This window comes from Astyanax mexicanus, chromosome 12 (assembly GCF_023375975.1).
Source record: "Astyanax mexicanus isolate ESR-SI-001 chromosome 12, AstMex3_surface, whole genome shotgun sequence".
NCBI classification, from domain to species: Eukaryota; Metazoa; Chordata; class Actinopteri; order Characiformes; family Acestrorhamphidae; genus Astyanax; species Astyanax mexicanus.
Window position 1 is genome coordinate 45,281,837 of NC_064419.1, and position 20,052 is coordinate 45,301,888.

General features: G+C 39.3%; 1 protein-coding gene across 7 annotated transcripts in view; it reads right to left on the reverse strand.

Moving 5' to 3' along the window:
* The window catches only part of bcar3 (BCAR3 adaptor protein, NSP family member), a 476,193-nt gene that overhangs the window by 326,399 nt on the left and 129,742 nt on the right, over window positions 1-20,052 (reverse strand). For all 7 annotated transcript variants that reach the window (XR_007441434.1, XR_007441435.1, XM_049486025.1 and 4 more), the window contains one exon: window positions 59-187. Coding sequence is in view for 5 of the 7 variants with exons in the window: in XM_049486025.1 (XP_049341982.1) it covers window positions 59-187 (129 nt within the window). In the remaining 2 variants the exon portion in view is untranslated. The remainder of the gene's footprint in view (window positions 1-58; window positions 188-20,052) is intronic.

Sequence of the window (20,052 nt, forward strand, 5' to 3'; positions counted from 1 at the left end):
ACAGCATACACAGATAAACCACCCTCACCCCCCTCCATCGTGCCCTGTGTGAGTGTACCTGTCTGGGGATGGCGCCGTGGTACCAGGCGTGGCTCCGTGGTTCCTCTCCGCACTGCTTGAGTTCCTCCTCCAGCTCCCTGCGCAGCTTCTCCGGAGCTCCATCCATGATATACTTTTCCCGGGAAAACTGCACATAAACGGGAACAAGAGAGTCTTTCAGCGCCTTCAGAGCCATGCTCACGCCGGGCACTCCGCATGGGTGTTCCTGCCACAGAACATCTCTCTCTCTCTCTCTCTCTCTCCTGCTCTCCTCTCTTTAACTCTCTCCTTCACTCTCACTTCTCCTCTCGTTTGTTTGTACAAGCCTTGCTCTGTCTCTCTTTGTCACTTTCTTTCTTTCACAGCGTCTCTCTATTGGTTGAACGTTATGGATGTACCTGTCTTGTTTCCTGACTCTAAATAAGCCCCTCCCCCTTTTTTGTAGTGGAAACTCCTGGCGTGTCATTGGCCCTACCCTTACCTGTAGACTCGCACATACTGAAAGCATAAGCAGGGTGAGTCAGGCGGCAGAACCGGATCGAGCGAGATTGTATAAATGTGTGTGTGTGTGTGTGTGTGTGTGTGTGTGTGTGTGTGTGTGTGTGTGTGTGTTTGTGTGTGTGTGTGTGTGTGTGTGTGTGTGTTTCATTTAGAAGGAAGCAGAAATTGTGTCACAGGAGGATTGTGTAACAATCCTGGTCCTGAATGGAAATCGCATTATCAATAGACTGTTTACAGGAAATCACTGTGTCGGCCAGAGCCAATCAGAGCTCATTATCTCTCTCCTGGTCCTATGAAATACGACACTTTATTATTAGAATCAATGGGATTCCTTTCTTTTAGCACTGTGTCCCATGACTTTTGCCGTGTGCCATAGAAGCTAAATAACCCTGCAGTGACCTGTGAGATATCAGTGTCTGGTCGTCTACATTGAATGTGATGGATTTCTTCAGGCCAGACACTGGATGCAGATTTCATTTTCCAGCAGGATTTGTCACACTGCACACACTGCCAAAAGTACCAATTGGTCTTATATAATAATGGTGGCTTAGCGGTTAACACGTCGCTTCCCAGCACTGGGGTCTTGGGTTCAAATCCATATTTGGTTGGAGTTTCCATGTTCTCCCCGTGTCGGCGTGGGATTCCTCTGGGGACTCCGGTTACCTCCCACAGTCCAAAACATAAAGATCAGGTAAATACTGGATATTCTAAATTTATCTGGTAAATTAGATGCTCTAAAAGTACCCAGAAAACCTGAATACTCTAAACTGATCTGTGTTTGTGTAAAGTGTGTGGTATGTATGTAAGTTGTGTGTGTAAATGTGTAAATGTTTGTATGACTGTACCCAGGTATTAACTGGCACTCTGTCCTGGGTAAAATTCTGTAGTGCTGAATGCAGTTGTTTCTGGTTGAGAGTACGCTGTGCTGCAAGGCTGCCGCTTCTCACCAGCGTGTGGATGAGTGCCGAGTTTAAATGGTTGTATGTAAAATGTATGTAAATAGTAAAGAGTCCTTGGGTGTCCAGAAATGCGCTATATAAGTTGAACTTAATTAATTCGTTCATTTAATATAATATTCTAATTTTCTGAGACACTTATTTTTTAGGCTTTTATTGAATGTGAACCATAATTATCAACAAAAAAAGAAATACACGCTTAAAATTGATCACTCTGTGTGTAATACATCTACAGGGGTTGGACAATGAAACTGAAACACCTGTTATTTTAGTGTGGGAGGTTTCATCATGGCTAAATTGGAGCAGCCTGGTGTTCAATCTTCATTAATTGCACATTATTGCACCAGTAAGAGCAGAGTGTGAAGGTTCAATTAGCAGGGTAAGAGCACAGTTCTGCTCAAAATATTGCAATGCACACAACATTATGGGTGACATACCAGAGTTCAAAAGAGGACAAATTGTTGGTGCACGTCGTGCTGGAGCGTCTGTGACCAAGACAGCAAGTCTTTGTGATGCATCAAGAGCCACGGTATCCAGGGTAACGTCAGCATACCACCAAGAAGGACCAACCACATCCAACAGGATTAACTGTGGACGCTGTAAGAGGAAGCTGTTTGAAAGGGATGTTTGGGTGCTAACCCGGATTGTATCCAAAAAACATAAAACCACGGCTGATCAAATCACGCAGAATTCAATGTGCACCTCAACTCTCCTGTTTCCACCAGAACTGTAAAATAAACAATAAATAATTGTCTAAAACCAGGTATTTCAGTTTCATTGTCCAATTCCTGTATTACGTTTTATGTTTAAAATAACTTTTCAGTGATATTCAATTTTTTTTTTCCATTAGACTTCCATCACTATTCCCATATCCCATGTTATTTGGCATGTCCCTGTACGTTTCTGCTAGGAGCAAAATTCCCCGTTTTCTTTCTAGACATATATAAAGCACATTCTTGTCTTCATCCTGTTGGTTAAATGCCTGGAATGCTGGGTATGTGCGGTGCCAACCTCAGAGACCTAAAGTACCAGCTTGATGCCCGGCGCTGGGGAGCTGTGTACCCGGCGAACGCTCCGCGTGGACCACCGCTTAACCTCAGGCTAAATCCGGCACTGAGAGAGGGCCTCCGGATCAGCCTGCTGCTTCCTCCAGCGAGGGCTACGCTAAATAAACGTGATGTAACAGTGGAGGAAATTGTGGGGAAGTGTGTGTGTGTATATATGTGTGTGTGTGTGTGTGTGTGTGATTGAGCTTCAGAGCTCTTCATTAACCCTCCACTGAAACAAACAGGCCGATGGCACACACACACACACACACACACACACACACACCGAGCAGACCAGTATATTTCATTAGGCAGAGCCATTAAGCCCGGAGTGTCCCTTCAGATTAAAAATAGCTTTTATGGCTTTAACAACCCTCAAACCCCCCCCTGTTCCAAATAATCCAGCTGTGAAATGTGTCCTGATCATCACCCTGCCGCTGATTACTGATCAGTTCAGTGCTGACGCTGTTCACTCAATAATTCCCCCCTGCAGGGCTTCTACTGTACCAGCAGCCTGGGCTTAATTACTGTACACAGCCTGAGAGAGCATGGAGGTCAGGGGTCAAGCCCTGGGTTTACGTGGTGTTCTGCTAGGTTGTGCGGTTCATGTGGTATCTGTGTCATTCTGCAGTGTTCTGTGGCTTATGTGCTACACGTGATGTTCTGTTGGGTTGTGTGGTTTATGTGGTGTTCTGCTGGGTTGTGTGGTTTATGTGGTGTTCTGCTGGGTTGTGTGGTATATATGGTGCTCTGATGGGGTGTGTTGTACACGTGGTATATGCGGCATTCCGCAATGTTCTGTGGTTTACGCGGTGTTCTATCGGGTTCTTTGGTATGCGTGGTGTTCTGTGGCTTACGTGGTATACGTGATGTTCTGCTGGGTTGTGTGGTTTATGTGGTATACATGATGTTCTGCTGGGTTGTGTGGTATATGTGGTGTTCTGCTGGGTTCTGTGGTATGTGTGGTGTTCTGTGGCTTACACGTATATGTGGTGTTCCGCTGGGCTCTGTGGTTTACATGGTATACATGGTGTTCTGTTGGGTTGTGTAGTTTATGTGGTATACGTGGTGTTATGCTAGGTTCTGTAGCATGCTTGGTTTTCTGCTGGTTTTTGTGGTTTACGTGGTGTTCTGCTGGGTTCTTTGATATGTGTAGTGTTCTGCAGTGTTATGTGGTTTATGTGGTTTAACTGGTGTTCTGCTATGTTGAGTGGCTTACGTGGTGTTCTGTTGGGTTCTGTGGTTTATGTGGTGCTCTGGGGTTTATGTGGTTTATGTGGTGTTCTGCTGGGTTCTGTGGTTTACGTGGTGTTCTGCTGGGCTTGAGTATGAATGAACATGTATCACTCCTCTGCAGGACCAGCGGAGCTTTTCTCACCATTACCAGAGACCAGTGACAGTACTGGGAGGCAGTACTGGAGAATGTTATACTGGGTCCGGTGGAGAGAGAGAGAGCGAGGTCACGTTATTGTTAGATGAAAGCATACCACAGCAGACCCTTGGGTGGGACGTTTTAGATGGTCAGACATTGCAGGCGTTCTAAGTGGGCAGGCAGGGCGGGAGGGGCAGGACTGGAGAAATATATATATTTCTAGAATTTTGTAAATGCCAGTGAAATATTTTTTTTTGATGCAACTGGTTCAACATTTCATAACTTTGCAATGATTTTGGCATCTTATCAATATTGTTGCAGTTCAGCAGTTACTGTTGAATAGATGTTGGTTGCTATGGTGTTGCTATGAAAGAGGAATTGGTTGTTAAGATAAAGATAAAGATGCTGCTTGAGGGTTGCTGTGCTGTGGCTATGCAGTTGGTAGGGTAGCAGCATTGTTTGTAAGGGTGTTGCTAGGTGGTTGCAAAGGTGTTACTCTGAAATAGGCGGGGTTTTTTTTGCTGAGAAAAAGAAATTGCTAGAGGGTTGTTATGGTGTTGGTTGGTCTAAGGTAGAGGTGTTGGCTGCAAAGCTGTTGCTTGGTGGTTACTATACTGAAGTGCTTTGCTGTTGCTAAAGGCTTGCTAGGTGGTTGCTAAGGTGTTGCTGTGTTACAGTGATTGGTTGCAAAGGTGTTTGAAGATGTTTGCTAAAGGGTTACTGTGATATAGCTCTTGGTTGCCCAGGCATTGCAAAGTGGTTGGTAAGGTGTTGCAATGTCCAATGTTTCACGCTAATATTTTTGTCTAAATGTTTGTCTAGAAGCATTTTCTCAGCAGTCTGACATTTATTAGTTCTATAAATTTGCAAAATTTGAGTTTTGGATTTAAAGTCTATTGTCATTTGTAGTTTACAAAATTAGAAAGTTTGCAGACAAGTTTCAGGGTATTCCTATGACGGTTGTTGGGATGCAATAAATGTGTTTGCCATAAAAATGGTGGAATTCTAATAATAATATTAATAAGTAAACTGCTGCAGTCAAACTAATTCATTTATACATAAAGTTTTGAAGGTTTTTAAAGGACAAAGACAATATATAGACCCTGACAAACCCCGTCCACAATGCTGACTGAAATAAACGCTGCTGCGCTGGTATTGTAGTGTGAGACGGGTGGTGCTCTCCTGCTATGCAGTCAACAGAGGGCCGAGCCAACACCCCACAAGCCACAAATTACAGTGACCAGACGACGCATACTTTTCCCTGTGCTGCAGGAACCATCCCAAAGCAGTTGTTTGTCCGTCGTCTCTTTTTAATCACCGCGGGATTACACAACACCAGTGACCAAAGGTCTAAAAACAACACTGACAATAATATAGGAGACACAGAAAGCAGTGAAAGCACTGAAAGCCGTGTCTGATCCACTTACCACTGTGACTTAAAGCGACAGTCTGTGTGTTATGGGGATTTGGGTATTTAGAGACCACTCTGGTATAAGTAGAGTGTGTAAATGCACAGAGCATGTAGAAGAGTACTTTTAATGCAGGTTAATATATTCTGTGCAGATTTTTATATTATACTTGGTAAACGGGGTGTTGGCCCTTTTGCTTATCCTGATTCCTGTATTACACTTGGGATGTTGGCACATGCATCTTGGGCCAATTCCTATATTATACCCAGCAACCAGGGTTATGGCACCTGCGGCTCAATCAGATTGCCATATTATACTCTGCCACCAGGGAGTTGGCACATGCTACTCGGCCTGACTGGATTATTATACATGGCAATCAGGGTTTTGGCATAGCCTCTCAGGTTAATTCCCTTATTATACTCAGCATTTGGGGAGTTGGCACATGCGGCTCAGGCCAATTCCAATATTATACTCAGCATCCGTGGTATTGGCACATGCTGTTTGGGCCGTTTCCAATATTATACTCAGCATTTGGGGTATTGGCACATGCTGTTTGGGCCAATTCCAATATTATACTCAGCATTTGGGGTGTTGGCACATGCGGCTCAGGCCAATTCCAATATTATACTCAGCATCCGGGGTATTGGCACCTGCTGTTTGGGCCAGTTCCCATATTACACTCAGCATTCGCGGTATTGGCACTTGCGTCTCGGGCCAGTTCCTGTATTATACTCAGCATTTGGGGTGTTGGCACATGCGGCTCAGGCCAATTCCCATATTATACTCAGCATCCGGGGTATTGACACATGCTGGTCGGCCCAATTCCCATATTATACTCAGTATCCAGGTTACTGGCCCATGGAGCTCAGTCAGATTGCTCTATTATACTCAGCATCCGAGGTACTGGCACATGTGTCTCAGGCCAATTTGCATATTATACTCAGCATCCGAGGTATTGGCACATGTGGTTCGGGCCAATTCCTGTATTATACTCAGCATCTGGGGTATTGGCACTTGGAACTCAGTCAGTTTGCTCTATTATACTCTGCAACAGGGGTGTTTGCAAATGCGGCTCGGGCCCATTCCCATATTATACTCAGCATTCGGGGTGTTGGCACATGCGGCTCGGGCCAATTTCCGTAATATGCTCTGGAACCAGAGTGTTGGCACAAGCAACTTTACATGATTTCCATATCATACTCAGCATCCAGGGTACTGGCACCTGCAGCTCAGTCAGATTGCCATATTATATTCACGATACAAGCTGCGATTGGAAATGAATAAATCTGACACTGCTGCTTTACAGTTTTCAGTCTAATGGCAGGTTTTTACTGCTATTTCTCTGTGATTGTGTGATTTCTGTGCCAGTGAAGGTAGGCTTTCCTGGCAACTCCGGCACATTCATTCTGCAGGACTTCGTCTCCGCCAGGCCTGGAGCTCTGGGAGTGCGCTCAGGCCCTTTTGGAGGTGTGCTGAAGCCATAAACATTTACAAATAGCTAAAGCACAGCCACTCGAGAGCAGCTCCATATCACTGCCACTGCTGTTAATCCTTCCATCAAGCACAGACAAGACATCTACCTGACAAATCAATCACCTAAAAGCTTCCAGTGTTTAATAACGTTGACATTTATGTTGGGGGGGGGGGGGGGTGATTTCTTACCCATCACGCGGGTCCGTGAGAGTGTGTGAGTGTAGAGATCGTTTTTAAATGCCAGTTTCATCTTTGATTGTGTAAATGTGAGTCATAAAGGGGTTTACTGGTTGTATGATGGTCCTGTGCGTTCATGGGCTTCTGGGTAGACTGGTGACATTTGAGTTGTGGGGGTTGATAAACACAGGAAAGAAAGGAATTAGGAGAACATAATCACTGTCATAATATGACCACATAATTCCATTTAAAGTGGCAATCTGTATTATTTTGTTTCTAAACTGGAAAGCAGAAGCATTTTTGAGTGGATAAAGAATAAAGTATTGTGTTTAATGGAATCAGAGTGCTGGAACGACCATTTCTGCTAAGCCTAATATTGTATATTTATTCTAAAAACTGGGGTTTCAGGTCGCTTTTCACAGGAGTTCTTCTGGCCACGTCACACGTCTTTACGTACTTACGCCACATGTACAGCCTCTAAAAGAGGATCCGTCTCAGTTTTACTGAACGCGAGCGGCTGGTGGAGCATTGGAGACTTCAGAAGGGGAAACTCAGAGCTCAGTAGATCATTCACTCATAGTAAAACCAAAGAAACGAAGGAGTAAAGTTACTGACTGAGTGCTCTCTCTCTCTCTCTCGCTTTAAGTAACTAGAAAAATGGTCATAAAGGCAGTGTACAACTTAACGACAATATAAAACTACAAAACAGCACATAAAAAAAACCACATTATGTTCACAATTTATAGATTAAGGCACTGTTATTGGCATGAGGGCATCTAATAAGGAAGGGACCAGCATAAGCAGAGGAAGCATAAGCAGAGGATGGTCAAGATGAAGCAGAAGCAGCAATGCAGGGGTCTTAAGACGTAGAAAAAACGGAAGCAGGAAAAGTAGAGGCAAAGGACACAAAGGTAAACAAGAGGAAGTAGAAGACGCAGATAAGGCAGGTGCAGAAAAAAGTAGAAACAGATAAAGTTAGAGCAGAAGAAGCAGACAACTCAGAGGAAGCAAAAGCAATGGAAACAGAGGATTCAGAAGCAGCAGATGCAGAAAATGCAAAACTAGAAAGAAGCAGAAGCAAAGGAAGAAGAAGGAAAAATGCAGAAGAAGTGGAAAACAAAAGGATGCAGGATGATGCTGGTGGTTTCTCTGTAGGCTGAACAGGCACTGACAACCATAAAAAATAAAAATAGCTGTTTTAAAAGTTATTTTACATATATTCTACCCTTTTAAACAGCCAGTAAACCCTGTGAAAATCCAGCAAACATGATGATTATTCTCATCTATCCAGCCTGAAGCTCTGCATCACTCAGCACCAATCCTCTTTACTGTATACAAGGTTAGTACTTACAGTCTGTTTGCTGCCATATGGTGCATAAATTGTTAAAAATCTATTGAGTGAACACTGACCAGATCATTAATGGACCCCAAGGAGCTCATCCACCCCCATCTACCCCATATAACCTATGTAAATACACTCCTCCTGCTTGCTTAAAACGAAATGCTAATGCTAATCTCTCCTTTCACTGAAGAGCTTCCTGGGACCTGAGGGCTTACGACACTGATAGGGTGAAGACACTGGCTCTGGTGGGTAATTAGTGTATTTGGTGGGCAGTAATAGCCGTCTCCTGTGTTATTCGGTATAGAGTCTCACCCTTCCTGAGCTGAGGAAAACCGAGACCGCCATTCGAGTCATCTACACAAGCTTTCGTCCCTCAGGGGCCCGAAACAAACTGGCCACTTCCTCCCGTATCACTACCATCTCGCCCCCCCCGGCCTCGCTCGGGTCCCAGGGGTTCGCACCAGCACCACGGCCCTGCCTGCCTCCTGCGGGCCCTGGCAACAACAGCTCCGGGGAACGCAGGGAATCAGCGAATGGCCTGTGGAGATGCTTTATGGAGGATTTATGACCCTTTTACTGTGATTGCAGATACATGTTTTCCTTTGTTACGATTTCCCGCCTCCCTGTGGCACAATATATATAATCTATGACCAACAATCTATCTACCAACTTCCAAACACTTCCTTATTCAGCTCTTCATACAACAACTCAGGCTTTTCAGTTTTTCTTCTTATATAATATCAGTATATTTTGGAATATTGTCTACATTTCATTAGTTTTTCTATTTACTCTGCAGATTTAAGGATATTAAAGAAGAATAAATATTTTATGTTTAAACCTATACACCAAATCAAGCAAAACATTATGACCACCTCATTTTAGTTGTTTCTACACCTCAGTTTAATCTGGCTTTTTCAGTTTTCTTATTTTTCCAGGGCATTTTTAGCAGATTTGCAAATACTTTTTTAAGTGAAGTGTGTTAACACAGTGTCCCATGTTGTATTGTTTTTAAAATAATATCAGTATAATAAAAAAAAATAATAATAAAAAATGTCTATTTTGTATTGGTTTTGCTATATATTTAAAATATTTAATGTACCAAAACAAATCTACCAAAATATCCTTAAATATTTAAATAGTATTTTTAGTTTAAAGCTTAAATAAATACACTGATCAAGCAGAACATTATGACCGGCTCCTTGTTTCTAAACCTCAGTGTCGTCTGGCTTTTACGTTTTAAGTTTTTCTTATTCTTCCAGGGCATTTTTGGCAGATTTATTAATATTATTCGGGTGAAGTGTGTTAATGCAGTGGGGCATATTATATTGTTACAATAATATTAGTATAATCATATCAAATATCATTTATATCATAATTGGGATATTGATAATAATAGTGTCTTAAAAGTAGTCTAATTTGTATTTTAGTTTTGAAAAATTACTCTGAAAATATAATGATATTTTGATATGTGTATTTATTACTTTTACTTTTATTATTTTCTATTACTCTATTACATTTATCACAAAACATACTTAAAATCTCTTTTATTCTCAATCATTATTTGCCCACACACCAGTACTGCCAGGCCTATTTATATCTGGTATATATTTGGGCTCCTATTTTACTATATGTGAATATTTTTCTTCATCTGTCCATCACTCCACTCTCTCCTCTCTCTCTATCCAGCTCAGGTTGCCAGTTCAGCTGTAATGAGGGTGCGGCAGTGCTGGGTTGGTAAGGAGGGCGTGTGGGTGGGGGATTAGGACCTGGGGGCAGCTGGGTCTGATCACTTTATACTGTGGCCTCTTTTCAGCATTTCCTCCAGCATGCAGCCCTTATATACTGATATACAGAGAATAGAGAGAGAGAGAGAGAGAGAGAGAGAGAGACGAGGCTTAGCCCCAGGACCCGGAGTCTTCCACAACGTTCCTTAAAAACCTCACAGTTACAGGACAGATAGAAGAGACAGAAGAGACAGGAGAAAGACGAGCTAATGAAATAGAGTTACTGAAAACACAGCGCTGCATTTAACTGAACTGATTCAGATACTCATTATTATACACTCTTAATCCAAGCATCCATTCACCCATTCACCCACTAATCCATTACTTACTCCATCCATCCATATATCATCCATCCATACACAACTCATTCTCCTTGTCTTGCCATTTTACCTACCAATCCATTCCTCACTCCATTCATCCATCCATACACCCATTCATCCTCTATTTCGTCTTCAAGCCATTTCCCCTGTTCTATCATCCACTTGTTCCATCCTGCTTGCTTTCAGGTCATTCCATCCATCCATCCTGCCATCTATCCCTGATTTCTTCCACCTATCCCTCCACCCCTCACTTTTATGTATCCATTCCTTAATTTTTCCACTCATCAATTCATGCACCAATTTTCCGTCTTAAAGTCATTTTTCTTTCTATCTATTCCTCCATCCATTCATCCACCCACCCTGCTTGTTTTCAGGTCAGTCTGTTTATATATCCATTCCTTACTTCATCTGTATATCCATCTGTCCTGCTTGCTTTTAGGTCATTCCTTCCATCCTTCACTTTTCCACCTTTCCATCCATCCATCCATCCATCCATCCATCTATCCATTCACCCAGCTTGTTTTCAGGCCATTCCAATTATCTATCCAATCCTCACTCCTTTTATCATTTGTCTGTCTGCCTGTCTCTGTCTTTTTACATTCCCCTACTTTTTACCCCTACTACATCAAACCATTTATCTATCCATTCCTAACTCTATCCATCCATCCTGCTTGCTTTCGGATCATTCCATCCATCTATCCTACAATCTATCCTTCATGTTTTTCACTCATCCATGCATCCTTTACTTCTTCCACCCATCTATTCATTCATCCACCTTGCTTGTTTTCAGGCCATTCCATTTATCTATCCATTCCTCACTCCTTATATGTTATCTGTCTGTCAGTCTGTCTCTCTGTCTCTTGTCTTTCTTCATTTTCAAACCATTGCATTTGTGTATCTCTCTCTCTCCATCCATCAAGTTTTTTCAAGCCATTCTATCTATGAATTTCTATTTCTATTCTATTTGATGAGCATGTTTTTTTGTAGTTGTCCAACAAACTGTAAGAGCTACATCTCTTCAAACACATTCAGAACTCCAACTAAACAGCAGTGCATGTATTATGGCACGTTTAAGTTTATATTCTGAGCTGAACTGGTCTGATTTTTTTAATATATATAATACAAGGTTTGAATACACTGCACTGTTCTGATCTGACAGTAACTGTCTTAGAGGAAGGATGAGAGGATGGACGTAAATTCAGGAATATAAATTTAACATAAAGAACGAGTTAAGCAAAAGCAAAACAGAAAACAAACACCGGAAGTGCAAAATACACAGAAAACTAATAATGTAAAACTAAATAACTAAGACCGAAACAGAAACCAGTCAAAACTAAGAAAACAATAACACTTGAATCAACAACCTGGCACACGGAAACAGAGGGGTTTAAATACACGACGAAGGTGAGGAACACCTGGGGAAGGGAACGCAGGGGCGGGGTTACAAACAAGACACAAGGTGACAGGCTTAAAAAACGCACATTGCTTGGAACACAAGACAGGAAAACAGAGGGCAGAAGCACATTGAAAGTAAAAATACAGTAAAAATACTGTATTATATTCTTGTGCATGTAATAGACTCAGTTCCTGTGTAAAAGCTCTGTCCTGTCCTGCACGACTCCAGTCCTGTTTTTCAGGACGTCCTTCAGAGAAGTGACTCGGGCAGGAGATCAGAAGCTTTTAACACCAGCGCCGGCCGGAGTGACAGCGGGGTGCATCAGGCAGTGACGAGGCAGTGCTGTGAGCGTGGCCGGGGTGATGTGTGCTGGGAAGCGCAGCTGCTCGGGGTGATTGATGGGAGTTTGCCAGGCTGTGTCAGCAGCTCCGCTGTGGCCTGTCAGTCAGAGGGCTTCCCACGGCCCCCCGGCTCTGCTGAGCTCACACTTCTGCCACGCTCACCCACCGTATGCCATCTCACGCCCTCGCTGTCTGAGAGGAGACCACTGCAGTGTGTCTGATGAGTGTGGAGATGTGGGAGGCAGACAACCGGAGAGTGCACATATTTAAGTGTTACCTGTGTTTGTTTGTGTGTTCGTTTTTGTACATTTTCAGGACGAAACTGTTCCAGAAAAGTAAAATATCGATATTGCATTATATCGTATTTCTCCAAACCATCACTGATCATCAGTAAATTTTACATTTCATTTAAAGTAAATCGAGGGATCAGAGTCTGGAGGAAGAGTGGAGAGACACACAGTCCAAACTGCTTGAGGTCTAGTGTGAAGTTTCCACCAATCAGTGATGGTTTGGATAAAGAGACATGTCTGTCATCTGCTGGTGTTGATCCACTGTGTTTTATTATCAAGTCTAAAGTCAGTGCAGTTTTGTTTTCCCACAAAATCTTACAGCACTTCATGCTTCCCACTGCTACTGACTACTTTTATGGAGATGTGGAGATATGGAGATTTCATTTTCCAGCAGGAATTGGCGCACTGCTCACACTGTAGCCAAAACTACCAATTGTTCTTATATAATATTCAGATTTTCTGAATATGACACTGATGTTTGGGTTTTTGCATTGGCTGTAAGCCATAATCAACATCAACAATAAAAGAAATAAAGACGCTTAAAATAGATCACTCTGTGTGTGTAATACATCTATATAATATAGGACAGGGGTCACCAACCTTTTTGAACCTGAGAGCTACTTCTTGGGTACCAATTAATGCGAAGGGCTACCAGTTTGATACACACTCGTGAAATTACAAATTTTCTCAATTTACCTTTAATTATATGTTATTATTAATAATTAATGACATTCATCTATGTGAAGACACAGATATCAATAGGCAACACTATTATTATAAATCTCTGCAAGTGTTTACATTTTATATTATATTTTAATATAATATTACATATTATATTACATTATATTGTATAATAATATATAAACTATAGGCTATCTCTAAGCTAATATTAATGTAATATAATCTAAAATTACAACAATGCAACTGTGATTTAAAAAAAAAAGAATAGCAACAAAAATGCTATTTTTAGACCAGGCCTGCGGGCTACTCATAAGGTCCTTGCGGGCTACCTGGTGCCCGCGGGCACCATGTTGGTGACCCCTGATATAGGAGTTTCAAATTTTGAACCGAATTAAAGGAGAACTCTGGTGTAAAATGGACTTTTGCTGTAGTAAAACATGATAAAAAGTACTTATCTCTAATGAATAGCTCACCTCCGTTCTCCCACAGCGTTCAGAGATCCAGAAAGTTTAACAGTTTGTCCAAATACCCTTCAGACTGGGTGACACGGGGCATAATTTCCCCCGATAAATCACTTTTTACACCGTTATTCAGCTCAAAGTAGCTCCACATCTTCTTACTATGCCCCGTGTCACCCAGTCTGAAGGGTGTTTGTTGGACAAACTGGTAAAATTTCTGGATCTCAGAACGCTGTGGGAAAGCGGAGGTGAGCTATTCATCACAGGTAAATACTTTTTATCACGTTTTACTACAACAAAAGTTCTGCTTTAATTCGGTTCAAAATATGAAACTCATAAATTATATAGGTATATTACACACAGAGTGGTCTATTTTAAGCGTCTTTATTTTTTTTTTATTGTTAATGATCATTATGGCTTACAGCCAATGGAAACCCAAACATCAGTGTCATATTCAGAAAATCTGAATATTATATAAGACCAATTGGTACTTTAGCAATTTAGTCCTGCTAGAAAATGAAATCCACATCTCCATAAATTGAAGTATGTTATTCATCAAAGGTAAGTACTTTTTATTATGTTTTACTACAGAAAAAGTCCATTTCACATGAGCTTTCTCCTTTCATGAAATAAAGTAACTTTTCAATTATATTTTAGTATTTTTTTTATGTAAAAATAAGAGTTAAGAAAAAGGAAGTTTTTTAAATACTGTAAGTTAAAGCCAGAATTAACTGGCTCTAAGTCACAGGATTCTCCCTCTGAGTGTTAATATAGCAGTAGGGTAAACACATATGCCAGTGTATTCAGGGCGGCAGTGCCAGGCTTCAGTTTCAGGCCACTTTCACAGCTGTAATGCACATGCCCCCTCAGCCTGGCAGCTGGGTAACACTCACACCCTCCAGATTTAAGCTTCCAGAGTCTCTGTCGCCCAGAGGAAGTGAACTCTGCGATCACCCCGCTGTAACTCAGCTCTTAACGGCCGAGTCCACCCCACTCCCAACTGTGTAGAAGGTTGTTCGGTCCAGCCTGAATAAAGAGTCCATGCAGCCGCCCAGAACACTGCCCACTCTGTCTGCCTCCCACCCACCATCCCCCAGACCAGCTTAACCAAGCCCAGCCCACCACTACGCACAGGAAGCCTCCATGACGAGCCTGTACTATTTATAGCCTCTTCAGAATTTTTTTTTTTTCTCAAAAAAAAAAAAAAAGTTAGAAAGAAGGAAATCTTCATAGCCTACTTGGGTTCAGTGGGTTCCCTTAGAAATGTGTCTAGTAATTTACAAATTAAATGCTATTTAAGGGTAATTTTTCACTTTTTACTAATATTCTAGGTGATAAGACTAAGACTAAATGTATTTGTGATAAGGAGTTATATAGTATAACAGTTTTAATCATTATTTAGAAACTAAAAGTCTTTCTAAGACAATTTTGTATGAAATAGTAACAATAATAATGTAACAAAATTAAGTTTACTTTTTTCCTACATTGTAAATGAATACTGAAGTGATCCAGACTATGAAGGAACACATAAGGAGTCATATAGTGACTTAAAAGTGTTAAACAAACCAAAATACTCTGTGAAGAAGTATTTAGATGCTTGCTTTGTTTGTTTCTGAGGCTGGTAACTCCGATGAACTTCCTATCCTGGAGCATTTCCTGATGAGTGCCAGTTTCATCATTATAAAATTTTGATGTTTTTTGTGGTGAGTGAACTTGAAGATATTTTCAACGTTTTTGAAATTGTTCTTTTCAGATTGACTGACCTTAATTTTTTTCTGAAAATCATTTTTTTTTACTTTACTTAGTTGAGTAGTTGTTGCTTCTCATAATCTGGATTCGAACATTACTCAAATATTCACTATTCACTGTATACCTGTAACTCTACCTCTTCACTACTTTACTTTAACTGATGCTCTCAAACACTTTATTAAGAGACAAGAAATTCAAGTATTTAACTCTTGATGAGTTCAGCACAGCTGTTAACTGAAAGCCTGAATTCCAGGTGACTCTACCTCATAAAACTGACTGAGAAAATCCAGCCAAAATGTAGGATAGTGCACTGTAAGTAGTTTTGAAACCAGTACTTTTACTTTTAAAGAGTAGAAAAAGCTTGAGTTGATACTTCAGTACTCAATACTTCTGTAGAACCCTAGTATCTATACTTCTACCTACAGAGTAATGCATTTTAACAGATTTTTAGTACTTATAGCTGATGCTCTCACTGTGACTGTGCAGTGATTAATAGCCTAAATATGGCTAAATGACAGGAAAAGAGCAGGTGATGCAGGGGCCACTTTTAATACTGATTTAATCAGTTTAGTCTCTGTAGTCATATTCATGGTATTTATGGATGCAGTAGATTCTATCAGTCCTAAATATAATGAGAGAGTTCTCCTTTCTACATTTAGCCCACTAATAATCTGTTTATTTTGGAACATCTCAGGACACACTGACTCATCTCCTGTTACAGGGCCTGCATCATATCTATATAAACATACAGTCTACACATACGCAGGAAAAAATAGTGCCGGCTATTTCGAGATGCATCCAACACATTTCACACATCCAGAATGTACAGGAATGGTTTTCCCCGAATGCTGATTAAAAAAGGCCAATATACAACAATTCAGGGGAACTGTGGAAGTCAGTATAAATAATATATGAGATGTAGTGAGAAATATATATATATTTTTGTCAAAGTTTATAGAAAATTATTCACGCCAATATAGTAGAATAGAGAATAATCTATTGTGTGTGTGTGTGTGTATTAGCATTAGCATTATCATTAGCTTCCCTTATCAAACAATCAATCAACCTTTATTGTTTTAAGTACATTGAGGGCAACCCTCATTTTCAATGTAGCCGAGCATTTACAATAACAGAGATTGACATGACAAAGAAAATGATAACTAAATTTTATAATTTTAAAATAAATAAATAAAAATAGAATTTGAATAAAAAATATATTTATTTTTATTGTTGTTGTTATTATTATTATTATTATTATTATATAAAACATGGTTTAATTGATAAGAAACTAAGATCAAAAAAAGATGAGATTAATACAGCAAATACTTTTTTTTGTTAAAATTAAGCTAAAATTAACTTTTAAATAATACAATAAAAATGCAAAAAAATAAATGAACTAAAAAAACTATAATAATAAAAATGATAATAGTAATAATAATACTAATACTAATAATAATAATAATAATAATAAAAAACAAAATAAGTTATTATTAGCTTCTGGTTCTAATTGTGCTGTTTAATGATAATAACAAATTAAAAATTATGTGTGGCTCTAAACAGCGTTTAGTTTAGGACATCTGGATGATTTTAATAGTTTTAAAACTCTTCTCAATGCTTTGTTGGGGTGATAACGTCCATTAAAAGCACCTTGACGACAGTAGATGAAGTTCTGAACAACACTGTAACTTAAAATAAAGACTCAAAATTTGGAAAAAATAGATGAGACATAAAATACGCCTGGATATTATTAATATTAAGACTATTATGGACTATTAAACTCCCATTTAAATCTCTGGAACACACAAGCATTCATTGTGGTGCACTGTTCTACTGTGCAGCGTTGCTTACTCAAACAACATCTTAACTACTGTGACCCTGTCACAAAACTACATATTATAATATATAAATAGGTATTTTTTTAAGCTATTTTTGTGTTGCATCCAATTTTACACATCCAGAATGTCCAGGGATGGTTTTCCCCGAATGCTGATCAAACGACCAATCAGAAAACAATGTTCACACTCAGGGTGAGTTTAAAGGCCAGCATGCTCTACTACACTGCAGAGAGAGGGTCCACATAGCTAACATGCTTCTGAAATGACGCTGAAGAATGTGCATAACACACACACACACACACACACATATATACAGTACAGGCCAAAAGTTTGGACACACCTTATCTTTTTCAGTGCGTTTCCTTTATTTTCATGACTATTTACATTGTAGATTCTCACTGACGCATCAAAACTATGAATGAACACATGTGGAGTTTTATGTACTTAACAAAAAAAAAAAAAAAAAAAATATATATATATATATATATATATATATTCTAGTTTCTTCAAAATAGCCACCCTTTGCTCTGATTACTGCTTTGCACACTCTTGGCATCATTCTCTCAATGAGCTTCTTCAAGAGGTGGCCACCTGAAATGAAAAGTTTTCCAACAGTCTTGAAGGAAGGAGTTCCCAGAGGTGTTTATTAGCACTTGTTGCTCCTTTGTCTTCTTCACTCTGTGCTCCAGCTCACCCCAAACCATCTGGATTGGGTTCAGGTCCGGTGACTGTGGAGGTTCAGCACATTTTTTGTTAAGTACATAAAACTCCACATGTGTTCATTCATAGTTTTGATGCTTCAGTGAGAATCTACAATGTAAATAGTCATGAAAATAAAGAAAACGCACTGAAAAAGAGAAGGTGTGTCCAAACTTTTGGCCTGTACTGTACACACACACACACGCACACAAACAATCTCAGGTCAGTCCATCACGCATAGCTGTAGATTGTAGAGTTTAAATGTGTGGCACCTTCACTTAGTTTAATGAAAGAAGCAGCAGCAGCAGCAGTAATACATCCAATACACCAAAGACTGGCACCATAAACTGCCCCCTTTACAGCACCATCTATCTTCTCCAGCCATCTCCAATCCTCACACCGTTCTGACAGCCACACAGCAGGAAACAGCTCATGTGTTAACATACTTAATGTATGTGGGGCAGTTTCCCAGACTGGGAAAACTCATCCAGCTTTTTAAATAGAAATTTTATCATTGAAATTAAATATATAGTGTACGAATAGAGGCTTAATCCCTGTCCAGGAAACATATGTCAAAACCCCAATACAACCTCAATACAACCCAATATACAACAATTCAGGGATTCAGGGGAACTGTGGACGTCAATATAAATAATAAATAAAACAAAAATCGCAGAATCACAGTATTATGATATTATAGTGGGCAGCGTATCGTGACAATATCTTATCGTGAGATTTTCTGTGATTCTGACCCCTAATAATCAAGTGACTCAGTCTGGCATTAAGGTACTGCACTGGCCTGACTGAATACAGAACGAATACATATATTTTAGTCATATTTTTTTTAATATATATATATATATATATATATATATATATATATATATATATATATATATATATATATCACGAAATGCTGCACACTGTTATATTATAATATATATATATATTATAATATATATTATAATATAACAGTGTGCAGCCTATCGTGATATCTTATCGTGTTTCTGAGTGTGCTATTCACTGCTAATTTCAAATAAAGAATGATGTGTGGCTAAACAGTGTTTAGTTTAAAGCATTTCGGTGATTTTAGCCGTTTTTAAAATAATAGTTCAATAGTTCAATACTGTAGACTCTATCTAAACTCTTTTATTCACCTTCTGAGAACTCTTCTCAGTGCTTTTGGGCAAAAATTGTGACATTCTGAACCCAAAAAAGACTCTAAATTAGGATTAAAATAGCTAAGGCATAACATATTCCTAGGGTTCATTTAATATAAAGACAGGCTAAACAAAATGGGCTCGGATTCCCATTTAAATCTTTGGAACACATACAAGCATTGTGGTGCACTGTTCTACTGTGCAGCACTGCTTAAACACAAACATCTTTACATCTGTCACCCTGTCACCAAACTCAGTAACACTTTAAAATAAGATGTCTTTATAATGGGTTTATAAATAGTTTATAAAGACATTTATTATTATGTTATTACATGTTATAAACCATTAATAAGCAATTACAACCCAAGAATATGAAGGGCAACAGTGACCTGCCATGGTCCAAATAGTGATTTGACATTAATTTATACTATTTTAAACCTAGATGCTTTTCTTACTTTGTCTTTTCCATCAGTCATTAATAACATTTCTGTTTATATCTTTATTCATTTAACTATAATACCATATTAAATTAGTAAACTAACTTTTTTTTACTAGATATGTTAAAAAGTTTAATTAAGTAGATATGTTGTGTTTTATTAAGTTCTTATTAATGTTTTTACAGTATTTAACTTTTTGTAATTTATAACCATTAGTAAACTCCTTTATAAGCTATTTATAAACTCTTTATAAATGAGCATTTATTTAAAGTGGTACCCAAAACTCAATATTCAAAGTATTATTATACATATGCTATATGTTACTTGAGTGGCCAGTGGGTGATAGACAGCTCATTTATCAGCGCAAATAAGTAGCTACATCTCCACAAACTAATGAGAAATGTTTATCAACGTTACATCACAAAAAAAATATCATTTTTGGCTGAAACTAAAACCAAGGAAAAATAAAAATAAATAACTTTTTTGGATGATTTCATTCTTGTTAACATTCCAGCAGATATGCCAACAAAGCACCTTTGTTCTATATACATTATTCAGTGTTTTAACACCACTAGTTAAAGCAGAAA